The sequence below is a fragment of the Tachypleus tridentatus genome, chromosome 8 (genome assembly GCF_004210375.1).
Source record: "Tachypleus tridentatus isolate NWPU-2018 chromosome 8, ASM421037v1, whole genome shotgun sequence".
NCBI lineage: Eukaryota > Metazoa > Arthropoda > Merostomata > Xiphosura > Limulidae > Tachypleus > Tachypleus tridentatus.
Genome location: NC_134832.1, coordinates 86,548,061 through 86,567,474, shown reverse-complemented (window position 1 = coordinate 86,567,474; position 19,414 = coordinate 86,548,061). Strand labels below are relative to the sequence as shown.

At 30.9% G+C, this 19,414-nt stretch overlaps 2 protein-coding genes across 10 annotated transcripts in view; one reads left to right on the top strand and one right to left on the bottom strand.

Moving 5' to 3' along the window:
- The first annotated feature begins 433 nt into the window (after positions 1 to 433).
- On the top strand, positions 434 to 7,881 carry LOC143222850 (protein yippee-like 5). Of its 9 annotated transcripts, none has more exons than XM_076449929.1 (3): positions 434 to 548; positions 3,900 to 4,092; positions 4,465 to 7,881. In XM_076449929.1, the coding sequence occupies exons 2-3, from the start codon at positions 3,932 to 3,934 to the stop codon at positions 4,661 to 4,663; spliced, it is 360 nt and encodes a 119-aa protein (XP_076306044.1). In that variant the 5' UTR covers positions 434 to 548; positions 3,900 to 3,931; the 3' UTR covers positions 4,664 to 7,881. The 9 variants fall into 9 exon arrangements, with proteins under 9 accessions (XP_076306044.1, XP_076306048.1, XP_076306045.1 ...); XM_076449933.1 differs by having other exon boundaries at positions 437 to 540; XM_076449930.1 differs by having other exon boundaries at positions 455 to 589.
- A 912-nt stretch (positions 7,882 to 8,793) lies between these two features.
- LOC143223952 (uncharacterized) overlaps positions 8,794 to 19,414 on the bottom strand; it is a 90,113-nt gene continuing 79,492 nt past the window's right edge. The window contains exon 13 of the mRNA XM_076452424.1: positions 8,794 to 18,701. Coding sequence (XP_076308539.1) covers positions 16,222 to 18,701 — 2,480 coding nt within the window. The 3' untranslated portion in view covers positions 8,794 to 16,221. The remainder of the gene's footprint in view (positions 18,702 to 19,414) is intronic.

Genomic DNA, 19,414 nt, shown 5'->3' with positions numbered 1-19,414 from the left:
TGATATACCATTAAATTTTAATGGTATTAAATTTAATCAGAAGTGAAGCCTTCCTTCTGATATGTTTGTTAAAGGATGGGACTGCTAGCCTAGTGGCATGCCCGCGGAATTATATCACTAGAAACCGGGTTTCGAAACTAGTGGTGGGCAGAGCACAAATAACCGATTATGTAACGTTTGGCTTAACAAAAGCTCTCGCAAAGAGCCTTTATGCCACTCCAAACGATTGTCCAAAAACATACACGCAAATAGTTTGATCTTTTTGCATTATACTTAATTTTAAGGGTTTTTATTGGAGTTTTAAGCGCTTTTCTTCCTAATTTTTTTATTCTCTTCATTATTGAATAAAGTGAGGATAAAAAATGATTAAACATTATATATATATATGTGTGTGTGTGATTTTATTTTCCTTTGGTTATTCGTAAGACAAACAGAAAATCATCATATGGGATGATGTAATTGTGTTTTGGTGTCTAAAGTAACGTGTGAGTTAACATATGCTTGTTGTGATTTAATTCTTGCATTGTGTGAAGTGAACATGTAAAGTGGTTTGTTTTAAATTTTTTATGCATTTTTACACATTTAATCAGTAAGATATTTTTTTATATTTTGGCCTGCAGACAGTAGAAAGATAAACGGATATTTAATTTATAAATGCGTGCCTCAGTTCACTTATTTGTTAAGTAATCTCGAGTTGTATTTAAATTTACTTTGTTTTTTTTAGTCACGTAGGTGACAACCTCGCAGCGATAACTTAAAAGTAATGTATGTGTGACTACTAGTAGTATGAGGCTATGAGTGATATTTGCTTGTTGCACCTTAAACAACACATCAAATTAGGAAATGATTATTTGCTTATTTAAGTCCTTATAATGATTTATACCTTAAATTTAAAGTTAAGTTTAAACTGTAATGTTATGTCCTTCGCCAATTCTTTGTCAGAAATTTACTAAACTTTTAAAGCAGGTTGTAAATCGTAGACTTGTTTTATAAATTGTATAATGTGAGACCACGTAGAAACTTGTATGCTTTTAAATTTCAAATTCTATAAGAGTAATTAATATTTATTCACTAAGTATCTTTAGTGGTGAAAGTTTTATTGATTATTTAAAAACTAAAGAAGTGAGCTCATTGTAATTTTTGATACTTCAATTTTAGTGCAAACGGACGTTAAGGTAAAGGTAATTAAGTTCCAACTTAGTTTCACTTATCATTTGCATTGTATTTATTAAATTATACTATAAATAAATTTGCTTAATGTTGTAATAGTTACAACATAATTCATAGTTCTATCGTGATTAGGGTTATTAGGTTTCAAGAGTGAAAATTGGGGTATTTTTATTCCATGTGGAGTAATAACTGATATTGTAACAGCTTTAATAGAGTTTAAATTACAGTGTAACATTTTTACATCTGTATTGCATTTATAAACCGTAGAAAAAATGTAGTAAACGTTTCTGTAGTTAAAAATAGTAATGAATAAAATGAAAAACATAACGGTTATTTTCTATTTCTAAAATTGCCTTAGCTTTCTATGTAGGGAGACTACAGCTGAGCTTAAAATGTTTTATCAACAAATCCCATTATCAAATAATACAAGATTTAAGGACAGCAAGGAATTTGTAGGTTCATCTATGCTTTCTCGTCCAACAACGTAAACATTAATCATTATTTAAAATATTATTAAATATTTATCAAGCCTTTATTCAATTACAAATTTGAGAAAATTTACTTTGTTACATTTCTTGAAGCATTGTACAGTACATTTGTTGTTGAGAATATTTTACCCTTTTGTACATGTTTTAGAAGTCAACTTGTGATATTTTGTGGTAATTTATAGGAATGAATGCACTGCATCTAAAGGTAACATACTTAAAGACCAACTATTCTGCTAAACAAATAAAACTATTAGCTGAAGATGTTTTATACACTGCTAGTATTTTGTACTTATGCTTTCTTGCTGTAACATTCTCGTTAGTAAGTAACAAAAAGATGCTTCAGTACTATCAATATTAACAGTATAAACCACCTCAATCACATCCCCTTTAACTTTTATTTTCTCAAAAAAGAAATAATATAAGAGTTTAACCTGTTCTCTTATGACAACTTTTACATTCAAGGTGTTATTTTAGTTCTCTTTTGAGCTCTTTCCACTAGTTTAATGTTCTGTTTAAAATAGAGCCCAAGATGAAGTGTTTGAAATGCACCCTAATCAGTGACCTATACAACTAAAAAAAAAAAAAAACTACAAAAAAATTGTACTTTCATTTTCCCTAACAAAAGATAGTGAAATCTGGTGAATGAGTGAATTACAGTTTTGTGTTTCCAACTTTTAGGCTCTTAACCAAAGTACCGTGTGGAAGGTCTTATACCCAAGTGCATGTCATTTCATGCTTTCATATTAAAACACATTTTTCAAACCTAAGGCCACTTACTGAGCCTATTTGAATTTTTGGGAATGGAAGAAATATAAAGAACTTACAATATTTGTTGCTTGGTGTAAAAAGCACAACCTTCTTCCTTTAACATTTCAACAAACAATACATAATCACAAAGGTCTTCTCAACACTAATTCTGAGGTATTTTTTTCCTTTGACACAAAATTTGTAACCAGTATTTTCCAGTTTCTCTCTTCTAAAAATGGAGATGCAAAATGTAACATCATATTTTACACAAGTTATGTTTAAGTTATGCAGACGTTTTTGTGAATGATGCTAATTAAATGTCAACCTTCAGGCACAGAATTGATGAGGAAGTAAGTCTAACACTGATAATAGGTAACCATGTTCAAATCTGAAAATGGACTGGGTAACCACATAACAAAAAACAAATTTCCTGAGTGATGAAGATATTTGTGTATTGGTTGGTAAAGAGTAACATATGTTTCAGATATACTTAATTTTTATTAAGTAAATGCATTTTGAGGAAATATATCCTTATCTTGGTAAAGAAACTTATAAAATTTGAGGTATAAATAAAAGAAAGCTTAAAGACCTAAATTTCTTTTTTTAAATTAAATAAACAGAGACAACTTGGTTTATTTGGCTGTAGTAAGAATTTTTTTCAGTATTTTTTTTCAAGAATCCCAGAGATTTCTCCCATCTAGTTAATCCCTGTCTTTGTCAGTTTTTTGTTTTATTGTTCATGAATTGATGGAATTTTTTTTTTTCAGCAGCAGCATTTTTGTCTCATTCTATATTAGTAAATTTTTCACTAATTATTTTCACAGCAGCTTTACTGGTGAGAAGTGTAAGTATTGTATAATAAACACTGTTAATCAGTGTGTTTATACATATCTCTTGATTTTGCTGTGTAAAAAGTAGTTGACATAATAAAATCCTAATCCATTAATCAGTAAAAAAATTATTTATATACTGCTTCAAGCAGTAAAAATCCTCATCTGGAAAGAAGTCTATATATTATACCCAAATGCACGGTAAGAAACCATTGCATACGAACATGTGTCATCAAGAAGCAAGTTAGAAACTCATGCATAGAAAAAAGATCTTTCTTCTCTTACAATCAGTAACAAATGCTAATTTTAAAAGAGATCCTATTCTTATATAGCAGTCAGTTAGAAACTCCAACCTGGTAAAAAAAATCAAATCTCTTAAGTAGTTAGCAAGAAACCCTCATCTAGAAAGCTTCACTGTAGCTGTTGTCTATTCATAAATATCTTAATCATTAAAATAATGATCAAATATTTGTTTTACTTTTATCTAACATGTTTTAAGTTTTGAGTTTTCTTGCATTTTTTTTTAAGGTTTCATATAATATGTATAAATTAGATATTCTGTGATGCCAATAAATGAAGGAATCATGAATGCTTGCATTCACATTATATAATGTTCCATTACAGTTTGTGTTTTAGTGATGAAAATTTTGAATATATTTTGCAGATTCTTTTCCTATACAAAAGAGAATTTTGGTAATGGGGAGAATTTTTTTATCTCATATCGGAGGCTCTCGACTTTTTTGCTGTGCAAGCTGTGACACTATTTTGACAAATCGCAGTGAACTGATCAGCACCAGGTTCACAGGAGCCACAGGACGAGCATTCCTATTTAACCGTGTTGTTAACCTAAATTATAGGTGAGGTAAAATAACTATCCTTATTTATTCATAAGAAAATATCTATAGTATAGACATATCTATAGTGATTCCACAGTTTACTTACACTAAAATTTTGTGGCAACATGGCCATTTTTAAAAATTAACTCAAAATATGAAGAGAGAGAGAGAGAAATTATACAGTTTTTTGGTGTGTGTTTTCTTCTGAAACCTTAATTTTAATTTTCTAACACTTAGTTCATTATAGAACTGTATTTTTGTGAAGTTTTACTGTAAAAGAATGGATATAGTGACATGCATTCTCCAAATTCAGATACAGGTATTAATTATTTTAGTTGGTTGACCAATATATATATATTTAAAGTATGCAAGGTTTTTCTTGTTGTTTTACAGTGAAATTCAAGATAGGGTAATGTTAACAGGCAGACACATGGTTCGTGATGTAGCTTGTAAAAATTGTGACACTAAACTGGGATGGATCTATGAATTTGCTACAGAGGAGAACCAGCGATACAAGGAAGGCCGGGTCATTTTGGAACGGGCGCTGGTTACAGAAACTAGTGGAATAGATGAAAATATGGGCAGTGCCTGATTTCATGTCTTATTTAAGCTTTGTAACTTTGTATTTTATTGAAATATGGAACTTTCTTCATCTGTGACAAATTCACGTCCCATGAGAATAGTATGTCTCTGAAGTCCAAATTAAAGTGTAGTAGTTTCAAGCTGTGATGACGACCCACATAGGGACACTTGCCAATCATCATTATTAAGTTTTCTTGTTGTATCAATATACTATAATGTATTTGAGGTATTTGTAATACTTGACTATAAGAACTTCTTGAAGACTGGAGAGGGATTTAAAGGGAGTTATTATCTCGATGTAAATTTTAATTTGTACTTGTTCAGATATATAATTTATTTAAGTCATAACAGTTTTCTTAAGGTAAAAATATTTTTGTTAATTGTTGAATTTTTGTTCTTTCTTTGAATAAAATTAAAAATTATTGTAAGAATTACTGATGCTTGAAAATGTATGAAGTACAAAAACTAATATTAAAATTACCTAACTGGTAAGATACCATAAAAATCAGTGATGCAAATTAATGAGATAAGGGAAATGAAAAATAAATCCTCTTTCTAAATATGCTGTATTATTTATAATTCAGAAATAAAAAGAAAAAATCACCTTAATTTAAAGTAGCAAAAAATTTTGTGCATGTGTAGGGTTTGGGTATTGTCATTATACAAAAGTTTACAATTGAACATTTTTGCTCTGATAAATTAATTTTTTTACAAGTGAACTACATTTTATTAATATTTGCTTGGAGTGAAAATATTTTATGAAAAGGGTTTGTTAAAAAAGTTATTGTAGCTTTGGAACTACAGCTAATTATATATGATAGAAGTTTTGCAAAATCAAATTGATTTAGTAGTAGAATAATTTTAAAAATTACTAAAAAACATATTTATGTATAAAGTCATATAGTCTTTTTAAAAAAGCTAGGATTTATAGAAGAGTTAAAAAGAAATCCATAGAGATAACTTGTTCATATAGTATTTTATTCTAGAAATGCCTATGGGCATCAGATGTCAAAGATAAGACACCATCTTTAGAAACCATTCAAGATGTAAAATCAGTTTTTCTTACTTTTTTGTGGAATAAAGCTCCTAACTGGTTGGAATTACATTGTCATGTGCAATTTTTATTTACCTTAGTTGTTCTGTTGAGATGTTTTGTGGCTATTTCCTCAAAATAATGTAACAAAAAATATTGTTTTGAATAGCAGTAATTATGAATAGTTTCTGAACTGAATTGGTTTAAGCAATGGATTAAAATAAGTTTGAGTGTATACTCATTAGTTGTAGTAGACCCCAAAGTGAGTATAAATTTAATTACCCTGGTTTATTATTAGTTTTAAGATTTTCTGGTATGACAAACTCTCACTTGTATATTTCATCAAACAACTAGTAAGAAATAGTATGTTAAATGGATAAAGAAATATTTAGTTTATAGAATATGAATAAAAAAACGTTATACAAATATGGATTACAAAAATATTATATTACATATACAAGTGTAAAGTGTTTTTAGGTCTGTAAAAATTGATATTTAGTGGAACTTGAACTAATAATTCAGCTTAACAAGTGCTTGATTGAACCTACTAAACTATTGCATTTCATGTGTTCTGGTCCCAGTTTTTACATTGATTAGAATTTGTTAATTTGCATTTTATGGCTACATATTCCATAATTTAAGTGTTGTATTGATTTTTTTTTTAAGCAAGGAAAACTAAAACCAGACTTCTTAATCATTTTTAAAATCTTCCAACTTTATATGATGATGCATCCTTATGAAAATATATTTTAAAAATAAATGGAAATTATCATTTTTTAGGCTCTCGCTCTCTTCCAAAATATGAATTAGGTTTGAAGAAGCTAGTTTTTGTAATGTAATTACACACTAATGATTCTGATACACAATATTTAAAATGTTACAAGCAGTAAATAGAATTTTGGAAAGACAGTTTTGTTTGCCCATCAGCAGAAAATTTTGTTTGTAAATGTTATTTTTGTAATTCTTTGTGACACCTTGAATTATTTCGAGGTTTTGTTGGAAAAGTTTGTAAACTGGATTGCTTATTGAAAGAAAGAGTTGAATTTTCATGTAGTTAATTTTCTCGAGGCTTTCTGCAGAGGTTGGTGTTTGTGTTTCTATGATGAGACAAAAAAACAACAACTAAGCTTTATGACCTTTGCTGATTTTAAAGGATATTAATAAATGTAGTTCTGGAGTGTGAGAAAACACCCACTTTTATCAACATGTTTCAAACTCTGAAAGTCCAAAACTTGTATTATTTTTGAAAATTAAAACTATTTTGATGAAATTTATTTAAAAAAGTTATTGTATCAGTTTGATGATTAGTTAATTTTTTTTTCCTTTTATGTTTAAGAAATGCAAAATTTATTTTAAGATATTAATAAGCTGATAAGTTGTATAGCTGAATGCAGTGGTTTATCTGATAGTACTGTTTAGACTATAAAATATAAATTGTTTTAATTTATTCATTTTTTTAGAAGTTGATTGTTTTCTATAATTTTGTAAATACAAATTGTTATTTGTAAGGGTACTGCTAGTCACTGCCTTCAATATTGAAGCTTTTCTTAATCATTGTTTTGCAATAGATTTAGAATGAATCTTTTGAACAGTCAGGCTTTTCAAGTCTGAGTGATTTAAAAAAAAACAAACTTCATTTTCTAAAACAAACTTGCATAACTGGATCAAGTATCTTCTACTCAAGCATTGAGCTTCAACTTGAATTTTAAAAACTTGTTTTCTTAAAAGTACCAATAAATGGGGTGAAGTAAAACATTATTTTGCAGTAGTATAAAAGTAAAAATAATTTGTCTCATTTTACTAAATGTTCTGTGAAATGTCTGCACAAACTTGAAATCAACAAATACATAAAGTTGATATTTTTTGTATGTCCTTAAGTTGAATAATAAAATTAAAAACTAGAATTTCTGAATTTTCAGTGTAACAAAACAGATGTTTTACAAATGTGCATATAAATTAAATTTTCATTGCTTTGGCAGATAAAATTAATAAGTAAAAAAATTAGTATGAAAAGCTGAGCTTATTTTAAACCATATCAACCAAGTTTCATTATGTTGTCAAACACTGTTTTTCAATGCATACATTTGTTTATTAACTTGAGTATAAGTAGCAAGTTACAAAATTATTTTGATGTACAATGGTCTGGGAAAAAAAAATAAACATTTAATAGTTCTTGGACAAAATTACTACTACTATAATACATGAATAATGTTTTGTTTTCAACAAAAACTTGCCACTCTCCTAGTCCTTTTTAAAGTAAATTTATCTAGATTACTATTTAATATTAATTAACTTATAACTTTTCAATTAATAACTTTGTGAGAAACTTTTGTATAGAACTTTGTAATTTTATAGGTGTGTTTTTATATATATATATATATATATAAACATACCCATAAAATTTGGCATTCTTTCAAATTAGAATTGGAGGATACCCTATACCTACATTTTAAATGACAAGGATAATATTTGGAGGATGCTAGTTAATCTGTGGATGTACCTGTCATGTGGAAAACTTCTTAGCTAAGAACACCTGTAACACAATTCACCTAGTTGGATGATTGAGTGATGTCTTGTATTGCTTTACTTAGTTTTAAGTTGTTGACACTAGATGGAGATTGTATTATTTGTAGAGTAAATGCTCATATCCATTTGACAGAAAGTACATCAGAGGGAAAAAACGTGAAACAAAGGATCAACTTCTGAAATAAAACATTGTTAGTAGCCTTACAGCTGCAAGCACACTTTGTGTTATTCAAAATTGAATGTTTTGAAAATATACCAAATTATAATGAGGTGATATGAAATATTAATTATAACCAACAGCCTTCACATTACAGAACAGTTTACTTTTTTTTTTTTAATAATGTTGTTCATTGTGCAGCTACTTTTAACAAAACGTCTGAAAAATTGTTAACTTTTAAGTTTGTCAGCAATTCAAAGTCTTAATTAATATTTTGTGTTACAAATCTGAGCTGAGCAGAGTATGTTGTGTTGTTATACCATAGGTAATGAACTAATTCACTTTTGTACTGTTTTCCAGGCTATAGCAAATTTTTATCCAACAGACTTGAAAAATTTTAAAGCAAGCAAAACACCTTTACTTTCATGCAGTAACTTTTTAAATTACATGGTTTATTGAAATCCAAAAATGTGACAATCTGGTACATTTTTTACAAACATAAGGGTCTCTAAGACTACAAGTAATGTATGCCAATAATAAAGCTGTAGTGAAAGATTGGAAATGAAGTAAAACACAGATTATATATAAAATGTGTTGACAATTGTCTGCAAATCACCAAGGGATAAAAACCTCAGGATTTTTATTAAACATTGTCATCAGGTTTACAGGTTTTAATAACATTTATTTATATAAAACTTAGAACCTGTAGCTAAACAGTCAAATATGTAATACTGACAGTGTGCTCACTTGTAGATGGGTGTACATTGTATGTTGATCTCTTTGCTTAGAAATACTCTAGAATATTCACTATAATACATGTTAATTTGTATTATATCATCAGAAACTTAGAATGATAGTCCAGGACTTGTAAGTTGTCAGATCTTCATTACGATGTTATTAGTGGTCATGAAAACCTTGAAGAAATGAAATATCTCTCATGACTTGTCAAAGTACCATGGTTTCTAGTCTTAGGTCTTTGTAACACATGATGTATCAGTTTTCTGTGTTAGATTCCTACAGTCATGAAGTTAGTCTTGACTGATAGGTTTCCTATAAATCATGATCTAAATGTGTACCACAAGTTTCACTTTTAAGTATTGTACCCCATGGTTAGTGACATGCCACTATCCATTAGATGCCTTAGAATTTCAATGTTCCTGATAAAAAGAGAGAGAATACCAAATGACACTGCTGAAGATTAGTTTATTACTCTGAAGCATTGTGATAATTTTGTTCATTTGAAGTGCATTCTGTCACAAAAAGGCAATTATTATAATTTCTTGCAACTAAAAACATCTCAAGGGGCAAAGAGCAGTATAATGTATGAAGAGAAATTTTAGAACTGATTCTGTTGAAAACTGGTCACCAACAAATGTAACAAATCCTGATGTAATTATCACTTAATTCATAGGAATTAAATATAACTTTCAAAATTGAATTTATTAATGGAATATTCAAACTCATCTAAAACTTTTATGGAAAAGCAGACATTTATCCTTAATTAATGAAGCATTAATATTAATTTGCAACAATTGATCACTTATAAAACATTCAATACTATTGGTACCTGGCAGAGGCTTAATTAAGATTGTTGGCTTGAAATAGCAACAAATAACACAACACTGTTTCAAATGAATTTTCTTCATATGCTATTTCCTGTAATGTTTTAGTTCAAATATTCTTATGTAAATATATCAAAAACTAGGAATGAATATACAAAAGTTTACTCTGTAAATGTTGTATAAAATTTAGTTTGTCACATGGACTAACAACTAGAGGTAAAAACCATATTATAAATATTCCCTATTTTCTGGTACTTTCTTGTTGTTTATTTTAAATTTAAGTTACAAGTTTTTTAACATTTAAACAAGTTTTTAAAAGTGGTCAACATGAGCAGTCACTACAGCATTAAAATGACAAACTAATACTTGAAAGTATAATGAATTTGAAACATGACATACAAATATGAGAAAATGTATAACGTTAGAAGCCATAAATACTCTTCCAAACTAATGTAAGATTTTTGGTCCTTAAATTTTGACACAGAATAATATAAGGAAAACTAACTTTTCAACAATTATCCTGTGCTTTTCAATTCATAAGTTAAAGAAAAAGAAAGTTAACATTTTCCTAAACTAAAAATGTATTTTCTATACATACTTCTACTCACAAATAACGTTTCTCAGTTGATACTACCTTCTATCAACATAAATTTTCAATACTTGCCATGCCTTCCACTTCTACATATCCACATATAAATGATTATTCAGTAGCTCTCCACTGAAAGGAGAGTGATGCAACTCCTATCAAATCTAGCGCCCTCTCCACATTTTCACTTGTTAATTACTTCCAGATTGGTCAGAAGACCTGTACCACATATCATCAGAAGTGGGTAGGCTGGGTGGGAAATATGAAAGGAGGTAAGTATTTATTGGAAATACATTTTCAATTTAGGAAAATGTTCAGTTGGGATGCAATATCTCACCTCCTCTCCTAAAATGATAGAATCTCACTCTGAAGTGGTAGAGGGATCATGAAAAAAAATTCTATAGGAATCACTCAAGGAGAGATGAAGAAGTGTGGAACCTAAAAAGAAAATATCACACTTCAGTGGAGGCTGCACCACATCTGATCCAAGCATATCCTTTGCTCTCTTATTACTGTGTTGCACACATGAAGGAATCTCATAATATATATTACTGATTTATGGGACCCTTGGGATGTGAATGGACATAGTGATAGTTCAACCTCATCCAACACCTGCCAATATTTGGAATCATACAACAGGTCTGTGAGAGGCAGATCACCTACCTCTTCATCTCAATATGGAAATTATTAGGAAAAACAATAATCCATACCAAACTCTGTCACTATGAACCAACATCTAGTGGATTGTAGGAAAGAGGAAAGCCCATGTTAGATGACATTTCACATCTAAAAGCTGGTAGCATTGGGTATGGTTCTTCCAAACTGTTGTAACAAGAGAATATTTATCCATACAAAAGTAGGAATTCATATGCTGCATCCCACAGATGGTAGGAAGAGAGACTGCAAACCTGGGGTGTAATGGTCATTTTTCATCCAGTCTGCAGTGGGAGGAGAGATACTATAAAACAAGAAAGCACATAGTTAGATATATCATTTTCAACCAACACCTGACTCCCTGAGAACCACATCCAGAGGATGGTAGGTAGAAGGAATGTCTCTGCTTGAAGGGCAAATTGCAATACATATAGTAGTGACATGACAGTGCTTTAACCAAAACCTGGCAGTATCTGGAATTGTATATTAGATTTGTGGTAGGAAGGGGGTGTTGCAAAATTAACACATTTTAATTGTGATTGGGCCATCTCTAACCAACACCAGACTTACTGGAAATGTACACCTGGAGGATGGTAGGAAGGAGGAATGCCACAGTGGGAAAAGAAATCTGTGTGAAATATATAACACTAGTACAGCATAGTGCTACAACCAAAATGTGGAAGTATCTGGAAATTTACATAAGATCCATGGTAGGAAGTGCTATACACCATTGACACCAGCAGAATGCCACAGCCCTAATCTTGACAAAGTTGTATGATGCATCACTGAGGAGGATAGGCCTCCTGGATCTTCCACTTCAGCAGCTACAAAATGGTAAGTAGCAAGGGCTCTCATACTCCACTGGAAGAAAAAAAAGTAAAAACATGTTGGAGAGCCTAGAGGACCATATCACAGGAGATAGTGCAATAGGTGACTGTGATACCCTATTTTGAAAAGCAGAGCTACCACACTGACAGAGTCAATCAACCAATACCTGAGAGCATCTGGAATTGTATGTCAGATCCACAATAGGAAGTTTCAGAGCAACAGAGCATCAGAGATTGGCAGCAGTCCTTATCTGTTTTATTCATGTGTGCCCATGAGTGTACAGTTTGAAATGAACATACTTATGAAGCAAAAGACCACAAGAGAGAACTACTAGTGGTCCAGCAGAGCCCCTCATCTCTATAATGTGTATAACCTAATTCTGTAACAAAACTGTTTCAGCATAGATGGCAATTAAACAGAGACACACAACCTACATCTGGTGGCATCTGTAATTGCACATTGGTAGGAAGAGCCACAACATAATTGAGATTGAGCATGGTTACAGAATAGACAGAGCAGATTTTCAAAAAACAAAAAAAGTATACCTTGTCAGGCACCACTTGTCACAGAATCTGATCCATAATACATTAGCCAAAACACTCAGGTAAGGAGAGAAATAGCAAAAACATACTAAAGAAAAAACCGAGTCCATAATATAAAGGAGTATGCTGACAAATTTGCAGGAAAAAACAAGCATGTCTGAACAGTACTATTGCTAATTAAGAAGTTATTAGCATCTGCAAAGGTGGAGAGGGTGCTTGTTAATATAGGGGTTGTATTGTGCTCCTATTGGTGGAAAGCTGCTGCATAGTCATTTACATGTGGATATAGAGAGGTGAAGGACTAGTGGCAAGTATTGAAAATTTGCATGATAGAGGGTAGTACTAACCATGAAAAGTTATATATAAAATATATTTTGTGAGTGGAGGTAAGATATTGTATCAGAATTAAATATTTTTTCTCAGAAAGTTGTATGTGGTTTAAAGAAAGTTTCAACTGCACTTAAGTCAAACACTCACATCAGCTTGTTCGTTTTTAAACTAAAACACATTTTGATTTAGTTTTTATCAACTGTCAACTTTAAATGCCTTTGTATATGAACATCTATTATTAAAAGGTGTAAAGAACATATGTGAATGATGACTATAACCATCAGTTATTAATTTTGACTTTTCAGTGGCTTCCCGCTAGTACAGTGATATGTCTCCAGATTACAATGCTAAAATTAGGGGTAAATTCCCCTCGGTGGGCTGAGCAGATAGCCTGATGTGGCTTTGCTATAAGAAAAACACACACAAACACACAGACTTTTCAGTTGACCTGAAAGTCAATAAGATGAACCACAATGTGCAGTAGGAGTTCCCAAACAGCATTCAGAGAAAATTTCATTTATAACTGCAAGTAGAAAGTTATGACCATATAATATTTTAAGGATGTATTATGCACTTAGTTTCTAAAGAACATTTAATGAAGAATATGCTTGAGCTGATTTTACTTATTGAAAGCAAAGTAGGGTATAACAACATGAATACACTGCTTAAACCATCATTTATATGGTAAACATGTTTATACTGGCTCTTTAAGTAGATAGTTAGGTAAATTTCAGATGAAGCAAATCATCAAACAGTGCACACTTGTATGTCCTTATATAAAGAATTTCTGCTGTACATATTTCTTAATATAACTTCATACTCTTCATTTTTAAATTTTGCATAAAAATTTTACTGATTTTAATTAGTTCTATTAAAAATAAATATTTGTCATTACTAATTATATAGAAACCCTGCCATTCATCAATTTGAAGGATAATTATATGGTATTAAAAGCTATTCACATTTCAAACAGTTTTAAATATGCTGTTGTGGTAAGATAATATTTAGTATTTGGAAAAAATATATAATCTTTTTAATAGCTGACAAATGATATTATCTAAAGCTATCTCTGTTAGTCTTAAAACTTGGTATCTGTTATAGTTGAAATATTGTCACAGACAGTCTTACCTATTGGGCAAACTGGGCAATTGAATTAATGAACTTCTCTCCAGGGCTCAAGAATGACTAAGACCACAAATATTTTAGAAATGGAGTTACTGATTATATTAAGAAAAAGAAACATGTCTGAGAAGAAACTGTGCTTGTGATTATTGATCTTTTATAACAGAAAAACAAAATAACCATTAGTAGAATACTAGCTTTTTGTGTGAGAATGTGTACATTCATGTACTTTTGTACATTAATGTAATGGGTTATTTTTAACTTTTAAATTCAAAACTATTACCTTTCTCCACATCCAAAAGGGAAATGATCTATAAAGTTTGATTGAAAGTTCTTTTTACAACTTATCATGAAGAATGAACAATATAAACTCTACATCATCCTCAATCATTTTGGTTGGAGGGATGAAAGTAAAAAATACAAATATTTTTGTGGTCTATTTGGAAATTATGGTTTGGTTTTGGTTATTGTTAAGCACCAAACTACACAATGGTCTGTTTATGCTTGCTCCATCACAGGTATCAAAACCCAGTTTTCTGTGTTGTGATTTATAAGCCTGAGCCACTGGTGGGCAAGAAATTATGGAACTAAACATGAATCTGTAAAATTTAATTTATCAAGTATGCTTCAAAATTTTCTCAAAATATTTTCTCTAAATTGGTTATGTCAAACTATGTTTAGAAAATCTACAACTAATACCATATAAATGGTAAAAACCAAGTACCATTCTTATTGAAATAGGATGCTATTCCTTGTTACACTCAAATGTAACAAGACATAAAGTTTGGTTAACTATACAAAAACACTCATTTTCGAGAGTCCCAAAATAAATGGTTAAAAATATTCAAAAGTGTTGGCAATTTTTTCCTTGTTTCTGATGAAGAAATAAAGATTATTTTTAGTTTTTGAACACTTCTCTGGATTATGTAAGTTTTTAAAAAAATAACACCTTTCATCAATAACTTTGATTCCAAGAAAGAGTAAACACACAAGTGTACTATTTAGAAATGAGAAAAAGATATTTAAAATAACAAAAATATTATTCAAGTCTTTCCATAAAGAAACAAGACTTTCAACAATTAGTTTAACTATTATTTAATAAAAATAAACTTCTAGCTTCTGAAAATTACTAATAATTCAAAATAGTTTATCTAAAAACAGAAGAGCCACTGCTTAGCTTATATTCTAACTATAACAGCTAGATTCCACAAAAACACATAACAATACGTGTTTTATACAAACACTTCTATTGACAGACATCGTAAATACATGTGCCATAACTAAGTACATAAATTAAGGAAAGGAAAGATACTATCTTGAATATTTTTTTCTCTTCTTTGATGTTGATTCTTAGGAATAATTACAGTGTTTCTTACCAGAATTCTAAAAGGAGAATGTTGTTTTTAGTATGTTGTATATGTTTTTGACACCTGCTTTATGTTTTGAAAAATATATTAATGTTAAAATAATTGATAAGAAACAGAAATTTGCATATTACAAAAACTGCAAATTTTTAAGGGTAATTTTGGGCTTATAAATTAGTACAGATTGTCATGATCTTTAGTACTATACCTTAGTAAGACTCCATTTGTAAATAAGTATTTATCATACTAATTGGTTACTACTAGGTAACATTTGTTTATTAAACATTAAATTCATTAAAACAATTGTTCACATACTGAAATGTGTTTGAGAGAAATACAGTCTGTGTTATTTGTACTGTTTTAAAAAGCAAGAAGAAAATATATTTGAAAGGTAAAACCATAATTAATAAGGCCAGTCTGAAAAACAGACATATCTTAAATGCTCTAAGTTAGATATTTGACTAGATATAATCTTTACTACCACAAAGTAGCACTTCTATGCTATCATTCGCAATGGTAAACAGGCTATTTTTCAAACTTTGGTTTATCTAGAAGCTAAGAGATAAAATAATTTTAGCTTTTTACGTTAATGATAAGGAGAGTTGGTATTAAGGTACATTTTTATAATTGTAAACTATGGTGCAAATGGTAAAACTTGGATTTATTGTTAACAAATTTTAAACATCTGATTATGTAGTTTACATAAAAAAAAATTACCAGATAACACAAGACTATAAACTCATGAGATTTTTCTTCACATTTTGGCATTTCAATGAGAAGGCACACCACACTGGGATACTAAAAAAAACAAACTTATTTGCTTTATAGTTATATATGTAAATAAAACTAAAAAGCAAATATACATCAAACATTGCTTTCTGCTTGCAACTTGTCAACAATGTGTTTAACCCAGCCTGTAAGTTGTCTTGGCTGTGAAAAATTCTCCATAGATTTTGCATGGCAAGTTTCCATAACAGTATTTACAGTGGAAGTTGAATGTTCTGAACTTGTCTCACTTTCTTCATGATCTTTATGGTTACAGCTGATAGAATGTTCTTTCTGGTTGTTTAGTATCTCAGTCTGGTGTCTAGAAATAACTTCATTTTGAAAATTTGTGTTTACCTCTGGAAACTTTACCCTTTCAACAACAGTATCATTGAAAGTCTGTGAAGTATGGCAGTCTGAAGTTTGTGCTAAATATTTTTGATCATAGTAACAGTAAGGAAACTTGCAGTTGAAAGTCTTTCTTTTATCTAAAGTAGCTTGTTTTGTTTGTTTTTTACCTGGTAAACAGAACTCCATTGTACTGAGATCTGCTTCTTCAGGATCACTATAAATAGCTGAATCTCGAAACATTTCATCTTCTAGTGAATTTTCAATAGCTTCAAAGGTTCTTTCATAAAAGCTGTCAACTGAGTCATTACTCGAATTAGAAGTGGAATCATCCTCATTGTTTCCTATGACAAGAGGTGAATTTTCACTACAACTAACCCTTGTCACAACACTACCTCCCACCCCAGATGTTTTATCTCCATCACTAGAGGATGTTGTATTGGATGAATCTGAAAATAAACTGTCTGGCCTTAATTCTAATTCTTTTGCTGCTCTTAATTGGCGACATATCATTAGGGTATTTGGTACAGAATACTCTGATTCATGAAGTTTTGCAATACGTGCACCAACAACAGAACTTCCATGTGTATTTGCTGGAATAGGTGTTTTCTTTTCTGCTGAGCCCTTACCATTATGAAAACTTTTAGGCATAAATTCTTTCTTTAATCTATGTTTTCTCAATGCTGAGTAAGCTTTGGCTAGAGAATGAAGGAAATTGGCTGATACAGCTCGAGGATTTAGGTTTTTTTCACTTTTAACACTACTTCGACTAGCAGATCGTCTCTGTAAAAAACCATGCTTGAAACGAAGTGGGAAATCATTATCCTCTGAGGCAAAAGAACTTGTATCTAAGTGGTCATTAGAAGGAGATCCCAAAACTGATTTAAGCGCTGCTATCTTTGAACTGAAATTGGCTAGTACATTTCGAAGAGTGGCATATCTTGTTCTTGGCTGTGCATAAACTTTGTGAGTTGGATGAATGGAAACGTTTTCAATACTAACTGTTGGGGTAGTAACACTTGTTATTGCTCTGTCCTTGCTGCTCAATGCACTTCCTGAAGTGAAATTTGAGAAATTACTCATATGAGAAGAATCTTCAATGTAACCATCTAGATCTTCCCTCAAGTCTGCCTGACAAGGTTTATCAGATGCTATAGTAAATGGACGATGGTCAGCATACTGAGTTCTGCTACCCTCTGCAACCCTCCTACGAGCTCTTTGACTTTCAGCAACTTCAGTTTCTTTGATTGTAGGAGATTTGGAGTTATACTCTTGTGATACCTGGAAGCTGCGTGGAAGTGACCCAAACTTACTGTATACATCAGCCAAGTGCTTTTGTTGTGAGAGCCATACAGCTGGTGCTGTAGGACTCAAGTTATCTTTAGAAGGTAAAGAAGACAGTTCAGCTTGCTGTAAGAGTTTACCAGGTTGAAAATCCTTGCTTTCACGAAGAGAGGAAGTTTTCTGAAGTATCTTTGATGTCTGATGGACTGAAGAAGAGTGATGAGAAGCGGTAACATTGATGTTTGTTATTCCAGTAAAAGACTGTGCTCTTTGAACAGCAGTACTATTTCTCCAAGAGGACTCACTTGATGTACTGCTTGTTGTTGTATTACATATGTTATTGACCTGTACTCTACCTAACTTGTCCCAGAAATCAAGAAGACTGTCACTATAAGCTGGTGTTCTATACCCCAAAGTGCTGTTATTTTGACATTGAGTAGTTTTGACTCTTGTTAAATTTTCAGACTTAAAGCTGTTGTCTCTGTGGCACCTTATATCTGTAGATGTTGTTAATGTCTCTCTAAATTCATCTCCATTTTGTATTTTTAGTGAAGAATTTGCTGAAAGTACCATATTCTTGTCACTTCTCACTGGTTGGACTGTGATATTACCTCTAGGTTGTTCAGGTTCAGTTAGAGACCTCATATCTCTGCAAGCATATGCATGAGCAAATACAAAAGTAACATATTCTCCTGCCAAGTCTTCTAACATCTCCTCCTGTGTCCTAGTTGTCTGCAGATGTGGTCCCACCTGAAGAAGCCTGCTAAAATCAAGTGTCTCATAATTGTCTTCCACCTCAGTATCAGTGGTCTCCTCAGGTAAGCTGCTCCAAGTCCTCCATGAAGATCTAGTTTGTTGTATTCTTCCTCCTATATGAAGCTGGGACAAAGACTCTTTACTGGATGAGGGGAGCAAGATTTTTGAACTCCATGGCTTCTGGCTTTCTGCTAAAACATAATATGATCATTAATATAACATCACATGAACCATTAATACAAGCTTGGCACAGCTGATCTTCTGTACTGGTGTGCAAGTTAAAGTGCAAGTTTATTTTATTTATTATACAGTCTGTAAAGTATTAGTGACCAAATCTAATGAAAGTTTGTTTGTTTTGTTTTTCTAAAATTTTCTGTGATTTTTATTTCATTAAAACAACATATAGACATTATAAGTTTCTATCCTATTCATTCCTTAAATAATCTGTAAGCTTTTATACAATCACCTCTTAACATTCATTTTCCAAGAAAGCACAAACCTTAATATATCCCCATGAGATAACCCTTCCATCCATGAAATAATTCTACAGTCCTCATCTAAACACTTTATAATAAGCCAATATTCTTCCTACAGTAGGGGGACTACAACTGAAAATCAAAATTTCTATCAAGAAATTAGAGTATCATATAACACAAAACTTAAGAACAACAAGGGACCAGTTGTCCATGTAGAGTGCTCATTCAGCAAATTAAACTATATATAAAAAAAATAAGTTAGCCCTCATCAATCAAATAGCTATCAACCTTTCCCTTAAACTACATCTGAAGGCAGCCCATTTCAAAAGCTATTCAACCTATTGAAAACAATAAAACCATCTTTGGTGAAGATGGTCCCTGTCCTTACAGAATTTATACTTATGTTCCCTAGTCCTATAATTCTCACC